This window comes from Cervus canadensis, chromosome 10 (genome assembly GCF_019320065.1).
Source record: "Cervus canadensis isolate Bull #8, Minnesota chromosome 10, ASM1932006v1, whole genome shotgun sequence".
NCBI lineage: Eukaryota > Metazoa > Chordata > Mammalia > Artiodactyla > Cervidae > Cervus > Cervus canadensis.
Genome location: NC_057395.1, coordinates 34,873,965 through 34,886,963, shown reverse-complemented (window position 1 = coordinate 34,886,963; position 12,999 = coordinate 34,873,965). Strand labels below are relative to the sequence as shown.

Sequence of the window (12,999 nt, the reverse complement as noted above, 5' to 3'; positions counted from 1 at the left end):
GAGATGGTTGAATGGTATCACTGACTCAATGGACATGAGTTTGAGTAAACTCCAGGAGTTGGTGATGGACAGGGAGGTCTGGTGTGCTGCAGTCCATGGTGTTGCAAAGAGTCAGACATGACTGAACTACTGAACTGAAAGAAGTCAAGTAGAAACAGAAGCATTTTGTGGATTTGTATGTATCTCTATCAGTTAAATAAATGAAAATGACTCCTGAAAAGTTTAAGATGGCCACAAACTTAAGGCAGTGGTAGTTGTAACACATAGAACAAGTCATTTAGTAGTGTGTCAGGTTTTGGCTTTTTTCTTACACTTGTACTTAAAATGTGAGTGCTCTCTTGTTTGAAATAATTTTTACTAAAACCTAAGATAAGAAACTACACAAGGAAAAATTCTATTGAGATGACCATGATTTTAAGACCTTTCAGTGAAAAAGTGAAAATCGCTGGAGATTAAATGGAGAAGGCAGTAAAGAAAGAATGACTTTGTGCCTGCTCTTACTTACCTACTGCCTTTCAGCGCCTTTACCCTTTTTTTTTTTTTTAACAATTAAAAAAGTTGTTTTTATTTTTGGCTGTGTTGGGTTTTCTTTGCTGTGTGGGCTTTTCTTTAGTTGTGGTGTGCGGGCTTCTCATTGCGGGGGCTTTTCTTGTTGTGGGGAACAGGCTCCAGGCACACAGGCTTCAGTAGCTGTTGTACATGGGCTTATTTTCTCTGTGGCACATGGAGTCTTCCCAGACCAGGGATTGAACCCGTGTACCCTGGATTGGCAGTGGATTCCTCTCCACTGTGCCACCAGGGAAGTCCTCAGAGCCTTCAAATACCATTGTGTTAACAAGGAATTTATTTCAAACCATAGTCTGTATAGACCAATTTCTATGTAGCTCTACTTTTTAAAAGCTAAAAAATGTTCAGCTGTTGCTGAAAGTCACAGATGTCAATCAGTTCATCAAAAATGCCCTAAGCGTTGTCCAGACTCCTTTGCTTCTGATGTTCCTTTCAGATCACAACAAAAGTAAAAATGTAAATGGCTTCCCTAGACCCAGATGTCAAATGTTCCTTAGGATCTATCTCATCAAGCAGGCAGCAGACAAATGTATTTGCTTTCTTTCCTATCTGTTGATTCAATATTAAAAAAAAAAATTACTTCCCAAGTGGTGTCCTGTGATGTAACGTGCTGGAAATGTAAACACTGATTTTTCTGTTCAGGTCTTTATATTTTCTGAGCAGCAGGTTCCCTCCTGGTGTGTTTGACATCATTGGTTCAGCCCATCCAATACAATTCTTTGTTGGGAACAAGATTGACAAAATGAGCAAGGTGATTGGACATGGCATAAAAAACTGAAATTGCAGCTATATCCCAGGTATCTTCTTGGTTGAGGCTGTGCACCTGGAGCTTTTTGAAACAGTCATCTGTTATGTCATCAGCTTGGGAAATAGCAAGCACCCATTCCAGCATTGCCTTTTCCTGGGCAGGGAGGTCCGACTTCCTGTAGTTAACGCAGACCTGGTCAGAGAGCACTGGGTTCTTCGAGAAGACCCTTTACTGGGCACTGTGGACGACCACGCTATGTGAGCACCCGTTGGCTAGGCTGATCACCCAAATGATGAGCTCCCTGTCAGCTTTGCTGAGCTGGTCTGGTTTCTTTGTTGCAGGTGGCATTGTAATAAGCAAAAAGGCTCTGAATTTCAATGGCCGGTGAAACAACACTTTAAATACATTTGGTAAAAATGCTGTCATCAGCCGCATGACACTGAGGCTGCAGAGCAGTGACGTGTGCGTTGGTGCTAATACTCGGTGTACGCCCATCTGTGCACAGAGGGAAGGAGGGCTTGCTTGTCTGTGTCTCCTTCCTCACCGTTGGTTTTCTCTTTTGAAGGGGTGATCTTGGATTCACTTGAGCACTGTAACCCTCTCAAGTTTCTGAGTACCTATGAATCGATGTGTTTCAGCGTGAGAATGAATGGAATCCTTTGAACTTAAAAAACAGCACGCATGCTGGATTTCCCTGGTGGTCCAGTGGTTAGGACTTGCTGCTCACAGTGTAGGGGGTACAGATCCAATCCCCGGATGCCTCATGGTGTGGCCTAAAACATTAAAAAAATAAATAAATAAATAGCCCTATGCTTGTTAATCTCTTATTTTTTTTTTCCTGCCAAGCAATTTTGAAAATAAATGATTATGTAATGTTATTCTATCATGCTGAAGGCTGACCCGCCATCCTCCAGTCTTTATATAGTGAATACTAATAATGTGTTAATAACTTAGTAAAAAATTATACCTATAGGTGGAGGTACTTTTGACTTGTGTAATCTTTCATAATATATTTCTGAGTGCCAACCAGAAACAGCTAAAATGTTTTCACTTTCTGTTGCTGAAGTGTGGTCATGGTGGGGAGATAGGAACCCAGATATGCCTTTAAGAGGCATCAGTGGCATAGAACGAAGATTCTTAGGTTGGAATTAGCAAAGCACCTCATATGGCAAGATTTTGTACATTTTCTGGGTAAAAAGATACAAAGCTTTTTCACACTTAGAAGACATCTCTCGCCTCCAGGATGTTGAGAACCACTGAATTGAAAAAGGACAGTGCATTTTTTGGTGAATTGGTTGGGGAAATGCATCATGTATGTGTGTGTTTGTGTGTATGGATGCCCTGTGAGATCACAAGATACTCTGGGAAATTAAGAATTTTCTGACACTGGTATATTTACAAAAAACATACTCTTGGCTGGGGATGTTGTACTGGGCTACCTCTGGTAATCTCTTTTTAAAAATTATTTATTTTTTAATGGCTGCTCTGGGTCTTTGTTACTGAGCACGAGCTTTATCTCATTGTGGCGCAGGGGCTACTCTAGTTGCGGTGTGCGGGTTTAGTTGCTCTACGGCAAGTGGGATCTTCCTGGACCAGGGATCGAACCTACGTCCTCAGCATTGGCAGGCAGATTCCTAGGCACTAGACCACCACGGAAGTCCCTCCAGTAATCTCTGCTTTCTCTTGTTTCTGAAATTTAGAGTGATCTAGAGTCATTGACCGCTGATCATTTTATTTTTTCCTTATAGAATTTGCCATCTGCTGTAGTAAGTCATGTTCTGGATCCTCAGCCTGGAGAGAAGATTCTAGATTTGTGTGCAGCTCCCGGAGGCAAAACAACACACATTGCAGCACTCATGCACGATCAGGTGAGGCCTTCTGTGTGCAGAACTGCTCATGGTGTGTCGCTCGTGTCATTGTCCCAAAAGAAAAGCCTGTCCTTGGATCACTGTAGCTCAGATTTGACTGCTTTTTCCTCCATGTGCATAGCTGCTGTGTTTAAAGCTGTGTGGCTTTGTAACCACTCTGTGCTTCAATTGAGATTCTTCAGCTCAAGAAATGTATGCGAGTTGATGTTACCTTTCCTGTTTGTTTCAAATTCCATAAGACCAGATGGTTCCTAAAATATACATGCTAGTAGCTTCAGTTACAATAGCTTGCTTTCTTTAAAAAAAAAATTATTTTATATTGGAGTATAGCTGATTAATAATGTTGGTGGTAGTTTCAGGTGGATAGCAGAGGAATCTAAAATGAGGCAATGAACTTACAGCTTTCTTGATCAAGAGTCAGATTTTAATTGATTGGTGGACTGATTAAAAAAAATACTTATCCGTACGATGAGTACTGGGTTACACCAATAAACCAGAGTGACCAAAATGTCCTTCTTCATGGAGCTTACATTCCAGTAAAGGGACACCGATAACAAATAAATGAGTAGAAGATAAAGCGTATGTAATTGTGGTAACGGCTGTGGTGAAACAAAGGGAGGGCTCTGGGGCTTGGGAATATGGCAAGAAGGGAGTGAGTTTGTAGTTTCATGTGGGTAGCAAGGGAGAGCCGCCCTGGGAAGCTGGTATTTGGGAAAGATTTACAGGTGGGAAGGATGTTTCAATGAGAGGAAATGATAAGAGTGAATAGACTGAGGCTGGAGGCTGTCTTGACTTTTGGGGGGAACCGTAGTTTTGCTGTGTGGACTAAGTGATGAGGGAGAGAATCAGAGAGATGGGGTCAGGCCCGAGGCGTTTTGGCGGAGCAGGTTTGCCAGGGTCTGAGGGGACTTCACACCTGCCCCAGAGATGGGAGATTGCTTCTTACATTGGCCGAGGCCTCAGACAAGCTCCACCTCAGGAAACAGTAATTCAGGGGACGTCACAGAGTGGGTGAGAAGTTGGGCAGATTCTGGCTATATTTTCAAGCTGGAGCTATTAGGAGTTGTTGGTGGGTTGGATGTGGGTTGTGAAATGAGAGACTAACCGAGGGTGACTCCTTAGGTTTCTGGCCAGAGAACCTGGAGAGACGGAGCTGCTGGATTGGGAGGACTCTGAGAGGAGTGCATTTGGCAGGGAAAAATCAACCATGTTGTTGTTGTTCAGTTGCTCAGTCATGTCCGACTCTTTGCAACCCCATGGACTGCAGCACACCAGGCTTCCCTGTCCTTCACTGTCTCCTGGAGTTTGCTCAAACTCAGTTAGTGATGCCATCCAACCATCTCATCCTCTGTCGTCCTCTTCTCCTTCTGCCTTCAATCTTTCCCAGCGTCAGAGTCTTTTCCAGCGAGTTGGCTCTTCATATCAGGTGGCCTTCAGCTTTAGCATCAGTGTTGTTTAAAAACAGCCACACAGCCTGGCTGGCTTACGGCTTACTCCTGAGTCCATTCTGGAGTCTGTGTGATTCAGTCGATCCCAGCCTGCCTGGCTCTAGCACTGGGTCAGTGATGGGTTAGCCAGAGGTTCTGATGACATTGATGGGCTCTCTTACTTGGGTTGGATGGTATTGGCTCAGCTGAGGCCACTGGAGTGTCTTGCTTCTGGTCCCTGTGGGGCCCGGGTGCTTGCCCAGCCGAGGGCAGTAGTGAGGGTCAGCAGTGGCAGAGGACAACGCAGAGCAAGGATGCTTTTGGAGTGCTTTTCGCATCTCTGCCTACATCACCTTTGCTGTCATCCTATTGGCCAGTGGAAACCACGTGGCTGAGACCAGCTGGGGCCAGCCAAGTGTTGCAAGGTCAACAGCATAGGATGAGAATGTGTGAAGACTTGAAAAATTGGGGCTGTTTAGGCAACTTCCCAGTGGGCCAGCACCCCAGGAACCTGAATAGAAATAATTGAGTCAGAATTGAATCCCAGATTTCATTACTGCTTTTGATTTGTTGTCATTGTTGATTTGTTTTAATATAGTTAACCAGACTTTTGTGTAAGTGTAGCCTCCTGTCTCATACTTCGGTAAAAGCAACCTTTAGCCAGTGCACTTTCTCCTTCACCGTAGTTACACTGGAACCTTATTCTGGTGGTTTTTGCCTACTTTTCCAGTTCCACTCACTTGAAATGGTTTTCCTGTCCATCACAATATTAATTGGAATGGTGCTGACTGTTCAACCTGGTGTCACCTCCAGGAACATGATCAGCAAATCTTTGGTACTGTATGGTCTATGCAGTCAGTGCATATGTCACACAAGAAGGGAAAAAAGCAAAATACATTGAAGAGTTTGTGTCACTATCTCTGCCGAACCATTTCACAAGAGCGTTTTAAAATACCATGTGAATATTACAGTTCAGTTTAGTTGCTCAGTCATGTCCGACTTTGCAACCTCATGGACCACAGCACGCCAGGCCTCCCTGTCCATCACCAACTCCCAGAGCTTGCTCAAATTCATGTCCATTGAGTCAGTGATGCCATCCAACCATCTCATCCTCTGTCATCCTCTTCTCCTGCCTTCAATTTTTCCCAGCATCAGGGTCTTTTCAAATGAGCCAGTTCTTGGCATCAGGTGGCCAAACTATTGGAGCTTCAGTTTCAGCATCAGTCCTTCCAATGAATATTCAGGACCGATTTCCTTTAGGATTGACAGATTTGTTCTCCCTGCAGTCCAAGGGACTCTCAAGAGTCTTCTCCAACACCACAGTTCAAAAGCATCAGTTCTTAAGTGCTCAGCCTTCTTTATGGTCCAATTCATTACATACGTGACTTCTGGAAAAACCGTAGCTTTGACTGTGAATATCACAGCCTATTCAGGAAACTGTAGCCTCTTGTCTTTAATGACTTTTTTTAAATATTTTTTTTTAATATGGACCATTTTAAAAGTATTGAATTTGTTGCAATATTATTTCTGTTTTTTCATGTTTTCTTTTTTTGGCTGTGCTGCTGCATGTGTGATCTTAGCTCCCCAGCTGGGAATCAAACCCTCACCCTCTGCCTTGGAACATGAAGTCTTAGCCACTGGACTGCCAGGAAAGTCCCTATTGACTTTAACTTAAAGTGTTTCCATGTAAAATTATTTTTGAACTATTTTTTATAGCTCAGAACATTTTGCTGTGATACAGGTTAATATTTTTCTGTCTTTGTCAGAATTCACATGAATTTTGTCACGTGTACATAGCTCAGAAAGTACTGGGATGAAGGCTGATTGTACAAGTAACATTCGTCTGTATCTCAGAGTTTTAGAAGGCAAATGTCTCAGAAAAACATGCTCTTCCAGAGGTGAGCAGGGCACATCAAATTGGTGATATTTTAATATTTATCTCAAATGGATATTTTAAAGTTTCTTTGTGTGATAAGTCGCTTCAGTCGTGTCTGAGTCTGTGACCCCATGGGCTGTAGCCCGCCAGGCTCCTCAGGCAAGAAGACTGTAGTGGGTTGCCATGCTGTCCTCCAGGGGATCTTCCAGACCCAAGGATTGAACCCACGTCTCCTACATCTCCTGCATTGGCAGGCAGGTTCTTTACCTTTAGCACCACCTGGGAGAAGATTGCTAACACTGCTGTTCAGTTTTGAGTTCTGTGGAGTGAAAGTAGATGGGCATTATAAGAAAATTATCTGGCAAGATTGTGTTCTTTAAAAGGAAATGCTTAATAGGTAGTCGGTGTAAATTTAGTATACATTTGGATGATGAATTCACCTTTAAAACTGGGGGAAGCAGGAAAGTGGGGAAGAGTATAATTATTAATGAGTTTTTTTCTTTGATAATTTTCATGATTCCTTTGTATTTGCACTTTTTTATGTTTCTTTCTTTCTTTTTTTTTTTAGGGAGAAGTGATAGCACTGGATAAAATATCCAGCAAAGTAGAAAAAATAAAGCAGAATGCATTATTGTTAGGATTGAATTCCATCCGGGCATTTTGCTTCGATGGAACAAAGGCCCTTAAACTTGATATGGTTAAGGACACAGACGGTGAGTTAAATTTTATCTTTCAAAGGATTCTGTAATTGGTATCTACAAACAGTCAGATTTTGCTGCCTTTGTGCCAGCTCCTAAAAATTCATAGGGCCTTGAAACTCTGTCATGGATCTAAGATATTTTGGCATAATAGATGTCTTTTTTTGCTTTTCATCTCATCTTTGAATATCCAGTTTTAAATACAGAATCAAACCTCCAAGATTTGGTCAAAACAAACTTTTTGTTCTTAGCCTATTTGTTTTAGTTTCATATTACAGCTCAGGAAGTTGAGATTCAATATGAGCCTTTCAGTTTTATGATTCTTCGTGTTTCATTTTTCTTGAGGAATTGGTGATATGTAGAACTAGAAAGGAAAAACTGCAATGATTCTTGTTCTGGAATAAAATATTGCATTGATTAAATCTGTTTCTATATCTTTGTTTCCATTTAGACTTTGTTTCATAAAGTACTCATGGAACTTGCATATTTTAATCAATTATGGGCATTGTTTTCCTAGAATGTTTATTGATTAGATGCTGTGATTCATGTGATTTGTAAAAGGCAGTTTTTTAATTGGAGGATAATTACTTCACAGTTTTGTGTTTCTGGTGTACAACATTGCGAATCAGCTGTACGTGTTCACACATCCCCTCCCTCCTGAACCTGCCTCCCAACCCCACATCCCACCCCTCGAGGTCCCTACAGAGCCCCAGGCTCCCAGTGTTTCACAGAAACGTCCACGAGCTGTCTGTCTTACACGTGGTGGCGTATGTATGTCAGTACTGCTTTCTCAGTTTGTTCCATTCTCTCCTTCCCCTGCTGTGTGCACAAGTCTGTTCTCTATGTCTGTGTCTCTTCCTCTCCTGCAGATAAGTTCATCAGTACCATTTATCTAGTTTCCATATATATGTGTTAAGATATGGTATTTGTTTTCCTCATTTACTTCACTCTGTGTGACAGACTCTAGGTTCAGCCGCGTCACTGCAGATGACCCAATTTTGTTACTTTTTATGGCTGAGTAATATTCCATTGATACATGTATCACATCTTCTTCTTGTATTCATCTGTCTGTGGACAGCTAGGTTGCTTCCATGTCCTGGCTACTGTAAATAGTGCTGCAGTGAATGTTGAGGCACATGTATCTTTTTGAATTATGGTTTTCTCAGGGTATGTGCCCAGTAGTGGGGTTGCTGGGTCACATGGTAGTTCTATTTTGAGTTTTTTACAGAACCTTCATACTGTCCTCCAATAGTGGTTATGTCAGTTTATATTCCCACCAACAGTAAAAGAAGGTTCCCTTTTATCCACACCCTCTCCAGTATTTATTATTTGTAGATTGTTTGATGGTGGCCATTCTGACTGGTGTGCGGAGATAACTGCTTGTAGTTTGATTTGCATTTCTTTAATAAGGAGCGATGTTGAGCATCTTTTTATGTGTTTGTTGATCATCTGTATGTCGTCTTTGGAGAAATACCTGTTTTGGTCTTCCACTCATTTTTGATGGAGTTGTTTGTTATTTTGATATTGAGCCTCATGAGCTGCTGTACGTTTTGGAGATTAATCCTTTGTCTCTTGCTTCATTTGCAGTTACTTTCGCACAATCTGAGGGTTGTCTTTTTGTCCTATTTATGGTTTCCTTTTCTGTACAGGGGCTTCTTTTATTTCAGTTACCCTAGAAGGTGGGTCAGAGAGGATCTCGATGCCATTTATGTCAAAGAATGTTCCTCCTGTTTTCCTCTGAGAGCTTTATAGTGTCATATCTTTTTTTTTTTTTTTGATAGTCGAGTGCAGTTTATTACACCCGTGCGCCCAAGGCACAGTCTCCTCTTAGCCAAGGGCCCTGACCAGCATTTGTGAAAATCTTTTATACCCCATGTGTACGTGTCCAAACCCACCAGCCCAAATCCCTTGAGGCTTACAAAGGAAGGGTAAATACAATCACAATAACCCCATCATTCACGTGTTATGTGTTCAAACAGTTAATAATCAATAAGCCTGTGGTTACATTCCGATAGATACTGTCCGGAGGCAGGGGTGATTAGTGTCTGTTTTCTCTTAGGCAATGAGTAACCTGGATGTGATCTTCAAGATTCCCCTGCCCAGAGGGGGTCTTATCCTTCCATTGTCATTCCCACAGGCGCTAAGCACAGAGTTCAGAGTCCGTTGGAGAGGCGGCCTAGCACATCAGCATGGACAGGCCTGAGATGGAGTCCAGGCCCTATGAATTCTTTCTTCATTCCCCCCTCCTGATGCTCTTAGTTTCCATAACGAGCATCATTTACTGAGATATATTGTACCTTAGCCCTCCTGCCACCCACATGAGAGAATGCTATCAACTTCTGGGTTACAAAATTCACAAGGCATTGTAGGAAGCAGGGCCCACAAAGCAGTATGATCAAGATTACTATAACAACAGTTCATTAGACATGGCTGTCACTTGATTTTGCATATCCTCCAACGCAGTAGATACATTTTCAGACAGGTCAGGGATGTACACACAACATTCGCGCAAGTCCCTCCTTGGGCTGCTGTGAGTATGTCTAATGCCATCCTATTTTGAATTACTGCCTTTCTCATCTGAATCTGTTCTTCGTTCAAAGCTTGAATGGCTTTAGTACTGTCTAAGAGGGCCTGTTTAATGAAATTAGTTAAGGCCTCTGCCTTAACCATGATATCCGTTGTCCCTACAGAGGGTACAAACAAGGCAGCAAGATAGTCATACTATAGGTCTTAGGTCTTATTTTACATCTTTAATCCATTTTGAGTTTATTTTTGTGTCTGGTGTTAGAAAGTGTTCTGGTCTTATTCTTTTATGTGTAGCTGTCCAGTTTTCCAAGCACCTTTTATTGAAGAGGCTGTCTTTTCTCCATTGTATATTCTTGCTTGATTCATGTGACTTTTAAATTTTTATTTTATATTGGAGTATAGGTGATTAACAATGTGTTAGTTTCAGTGTACAGCAAAGTGGTTGTTATATATATCAGTTCAGTTCAGTTGCTAAGTCATGTTCAACTTCTTGCAACCCCATGGACTGCAGCACGCCAGGCCTTCCTGTCCATCACCAGCTCCTGGAGTTTACTCAGACTCATGTCCATTGAGTTGGTGATGCCATCCAGCTATCTCATCCTCTGTCATCCCCTTCTCCTCCTGCCTTCAATCTTTCCCAGCATCAGGGTTCTTTCAAATGAATCAGTCTTTGCATCAGGTGGCCAAAGTATTGGAGTTTCAGCTTCAGCATCAGATATATGTATACATGTATCTATTCTTTTCCAATTTAGGTTATTACAGAGTATTGAGCAGAGTTCCTTGAGCTATACAGTAGGCCCTTGTTTGTTGTCTAATTTAAATATAGCATTGTGTATATGTCAGTCCCAAACTCCCAATCTATCCCTCCTCCACACCCTTTCCCTTTAGCAGTCATAAATTTGTTCTCTAAGTCTGTGAGTGTTTCTGTTTTGTAAATGAGTTCATTTGTAACATTCTTTTGGATTCTGCATATAAGTAATGTCATAGGATATTTATCTTTGTCTGACTTGACTTCATTTAGCATGATAATCTCCAGGTCCATTCATGTTACCACAAATGGCATTATTTAGTTCTTTTTAATGGCTAATACTCCATTGTATATGTATACCACATCTTCTTTATCCATTCATCAGTCAGTGAACATTTAGATTGGTTCCATGTATTTGCTGTTGTAAATGGTGCTGAACATTGGGTGCATATATCCTTTTGAACCATGTTTTTCTCTGGATATAGGCCCAGAAGTAGGGTTGCTGGATTATATGGTAGCTCTGTTTTTAGTTTTTTAAGGAACCTCCATACTGTTCTCCATAGTGGCTGTACCAATTTACATTCCCACCAACAGTGTAGGAGGGTTCCTTTTTCTCCACACCCTCTCCACCATTTATTGTTGGTGGTTTGTTGATGATGGCCATTCTGACTGGTATGAGGTGATATCTTATTGTAGTTTTGACTTGCATTTCTCTAATAATTAGTTATATTAAGCATCTTTTCCTGTGCCTCTTGGCCATCTGTCTGTCTCCTTGGAGAAGTGTTTTTTTAGAGTTTTTTCCCATTTTTGCTTAAGTTTTTTTTTTTTTGATATTGAGTTGTATGGCCTGTTTGTAAATTTTGGAGATTAATCCCTTGTTGGTCACATGGTTTGCAAACATTTTCTCCCATTCTGTGGGTTTTTTGTTTATGGTTTTGTTTATTCTTTGTTTATGGTTTGCTTTGCTATACAGAATCTTCTGAGTTTAACTAGGTCCCATTTGTTTATTTTTTTTTTTTTTCCATTACTCTAGAAGATGGATTGAAAAAGATATTGTTGTGATTTATATCAGATAGTGTTCTGCCTATGTTTTTCTCTTAAGAGTTTTATATTATCCAGTCTAACATTTAGGTGTTTAATCCATTCTGAGTTTATTTTTGTGTATGGTGTTTAAGAATGTTCTAATTTCATTTTTTTACATGTAGCTGTCCCATTTTATCAGTGCTATTTATGGAAGAGGCTGTCCTTTCTCCATTGTATAGACTTTCTTCCTTTGTTGTAGATTAATTGCCCATAGATGCATAGGTTTATTTCTTGGCTTTCTGCCTATTCCATTGATCTATATTTCTTTTGTAAATGCCAGTACCGTACTATTCTGATCACTATAGCTTTGTAGTATAGTCTGAAGTAGGGAGCCTGTTCCTCCAGCTCTGTTTTTCTTTCTCAAGATTGCTTAGAGGGATGGGATGGAGAGGGAGGCGGGAGGGGGGATCGGGATGGGGAATACATGTAAATCCATGGCTGATTCATGTCAATGTATGGCAAAAACCACTACAATATTGTAAAGTAATTAGCCTCCAACTAATAAAAATAAATGGAAAAAAAAAAAAAAAGATTGCTTTGGCTGTTCGGGGCCTTTTGTGTTTCCATACACATTTTAAGATTTTTTTCTCTACTTCTGTAGAAAATACGATTGGTAATTTGCATTAAATCTACATATTGCTTTGGGTAGTACAGTCATTTTGACAATATTGATTCTTCCAGTTGGAGAACTTGGTATATCTTTCCCTCTGTTTGTGTCGTCTTTTCTCTAGCTGCAGAGAGTGAGGGCTACTCCTCATTGCAGTGCACTGACTCTCCTGACGGTGGTCTCTCTGTGGCAGAGGATGGGCGTGGAGCGTGGGTTGTGGTGCATGGAGTTAGTTGGCCCCTGGCATGTGGACTCTTCCTGGACCAGGGGTTGAACCCACGTCCCCTGCATTAGCAGGCGGATTCTTAACCACTAGACCACCAGGAAAGCCCATGTTGGAAATTTTGAAATTGGGAATTATGAGTCTTTCAAGTTAGTTCATCTGCAGTTTCTTCTTTGCTAATCTGGATGCCTTTTGTTCCATTTCATTGCCTCACTGCCCTTTCTAGAACCTTAGTACAGTGCTGAATAGAAGTGGTGACAGGGATCCTCCATATCTGGTTCCCGATTAGTCTTTTTTCAAGTGGCTTAAAGCTGTAGGTTTCTCATAGATAACCTTTATCAGGTTGAGAAATTTACTACTATTTCTAGTTTGTTGGATATTTTAAATCATGAAATGGTGTTGGATTTTGTCAGATGCTTTTTCTGTGTCTTACTCAGATGATCATGTGGTTTTTGACCTTTATTCGATTACTTTTCAGATTTTTGAGTCAACCTTTCATTCCTGAGATAAATCCTGCTTGGGCATAGTGTATAATCTTTTTCATATATTGTTGGATTGAGTTTGCATGTATTTCATTGCAAATATTTGTGTCCATGTTTGTAAGAGATACTGGTCTGTGGTTTTCTTT

General features: G+C 41.0%; 1 protein-coding gene across 2 annotated transcripts in view; it reads left to right on the top strand.

Moving 5' to 3' along the window:
- The window catches only part of NSUN6 (NOP2/Sun RNA methyltransferase 6), a 68,377-nt gene that overhangs the window by 37,586 nt on the left and 17,792 nt on the right, over window positions 1-12,999 (top strand). For both annotated transcript variants that reach the window (XM_043479665.1, XM_043479666.1), the window contains exons 7-8: window positions 3,064-3,183; window positions 7,055-7,199. In XM_043479665.1, coding sequence (XP_043335600.1) covers window positions 3,064-3,183; window positions 7,055-7,199 — 265 coding nt within the window. The remainder of the gene's footprint in view (window positions 1-3,063; window positions 3,184-7,054; window positions 7,200-12,999) is intronic.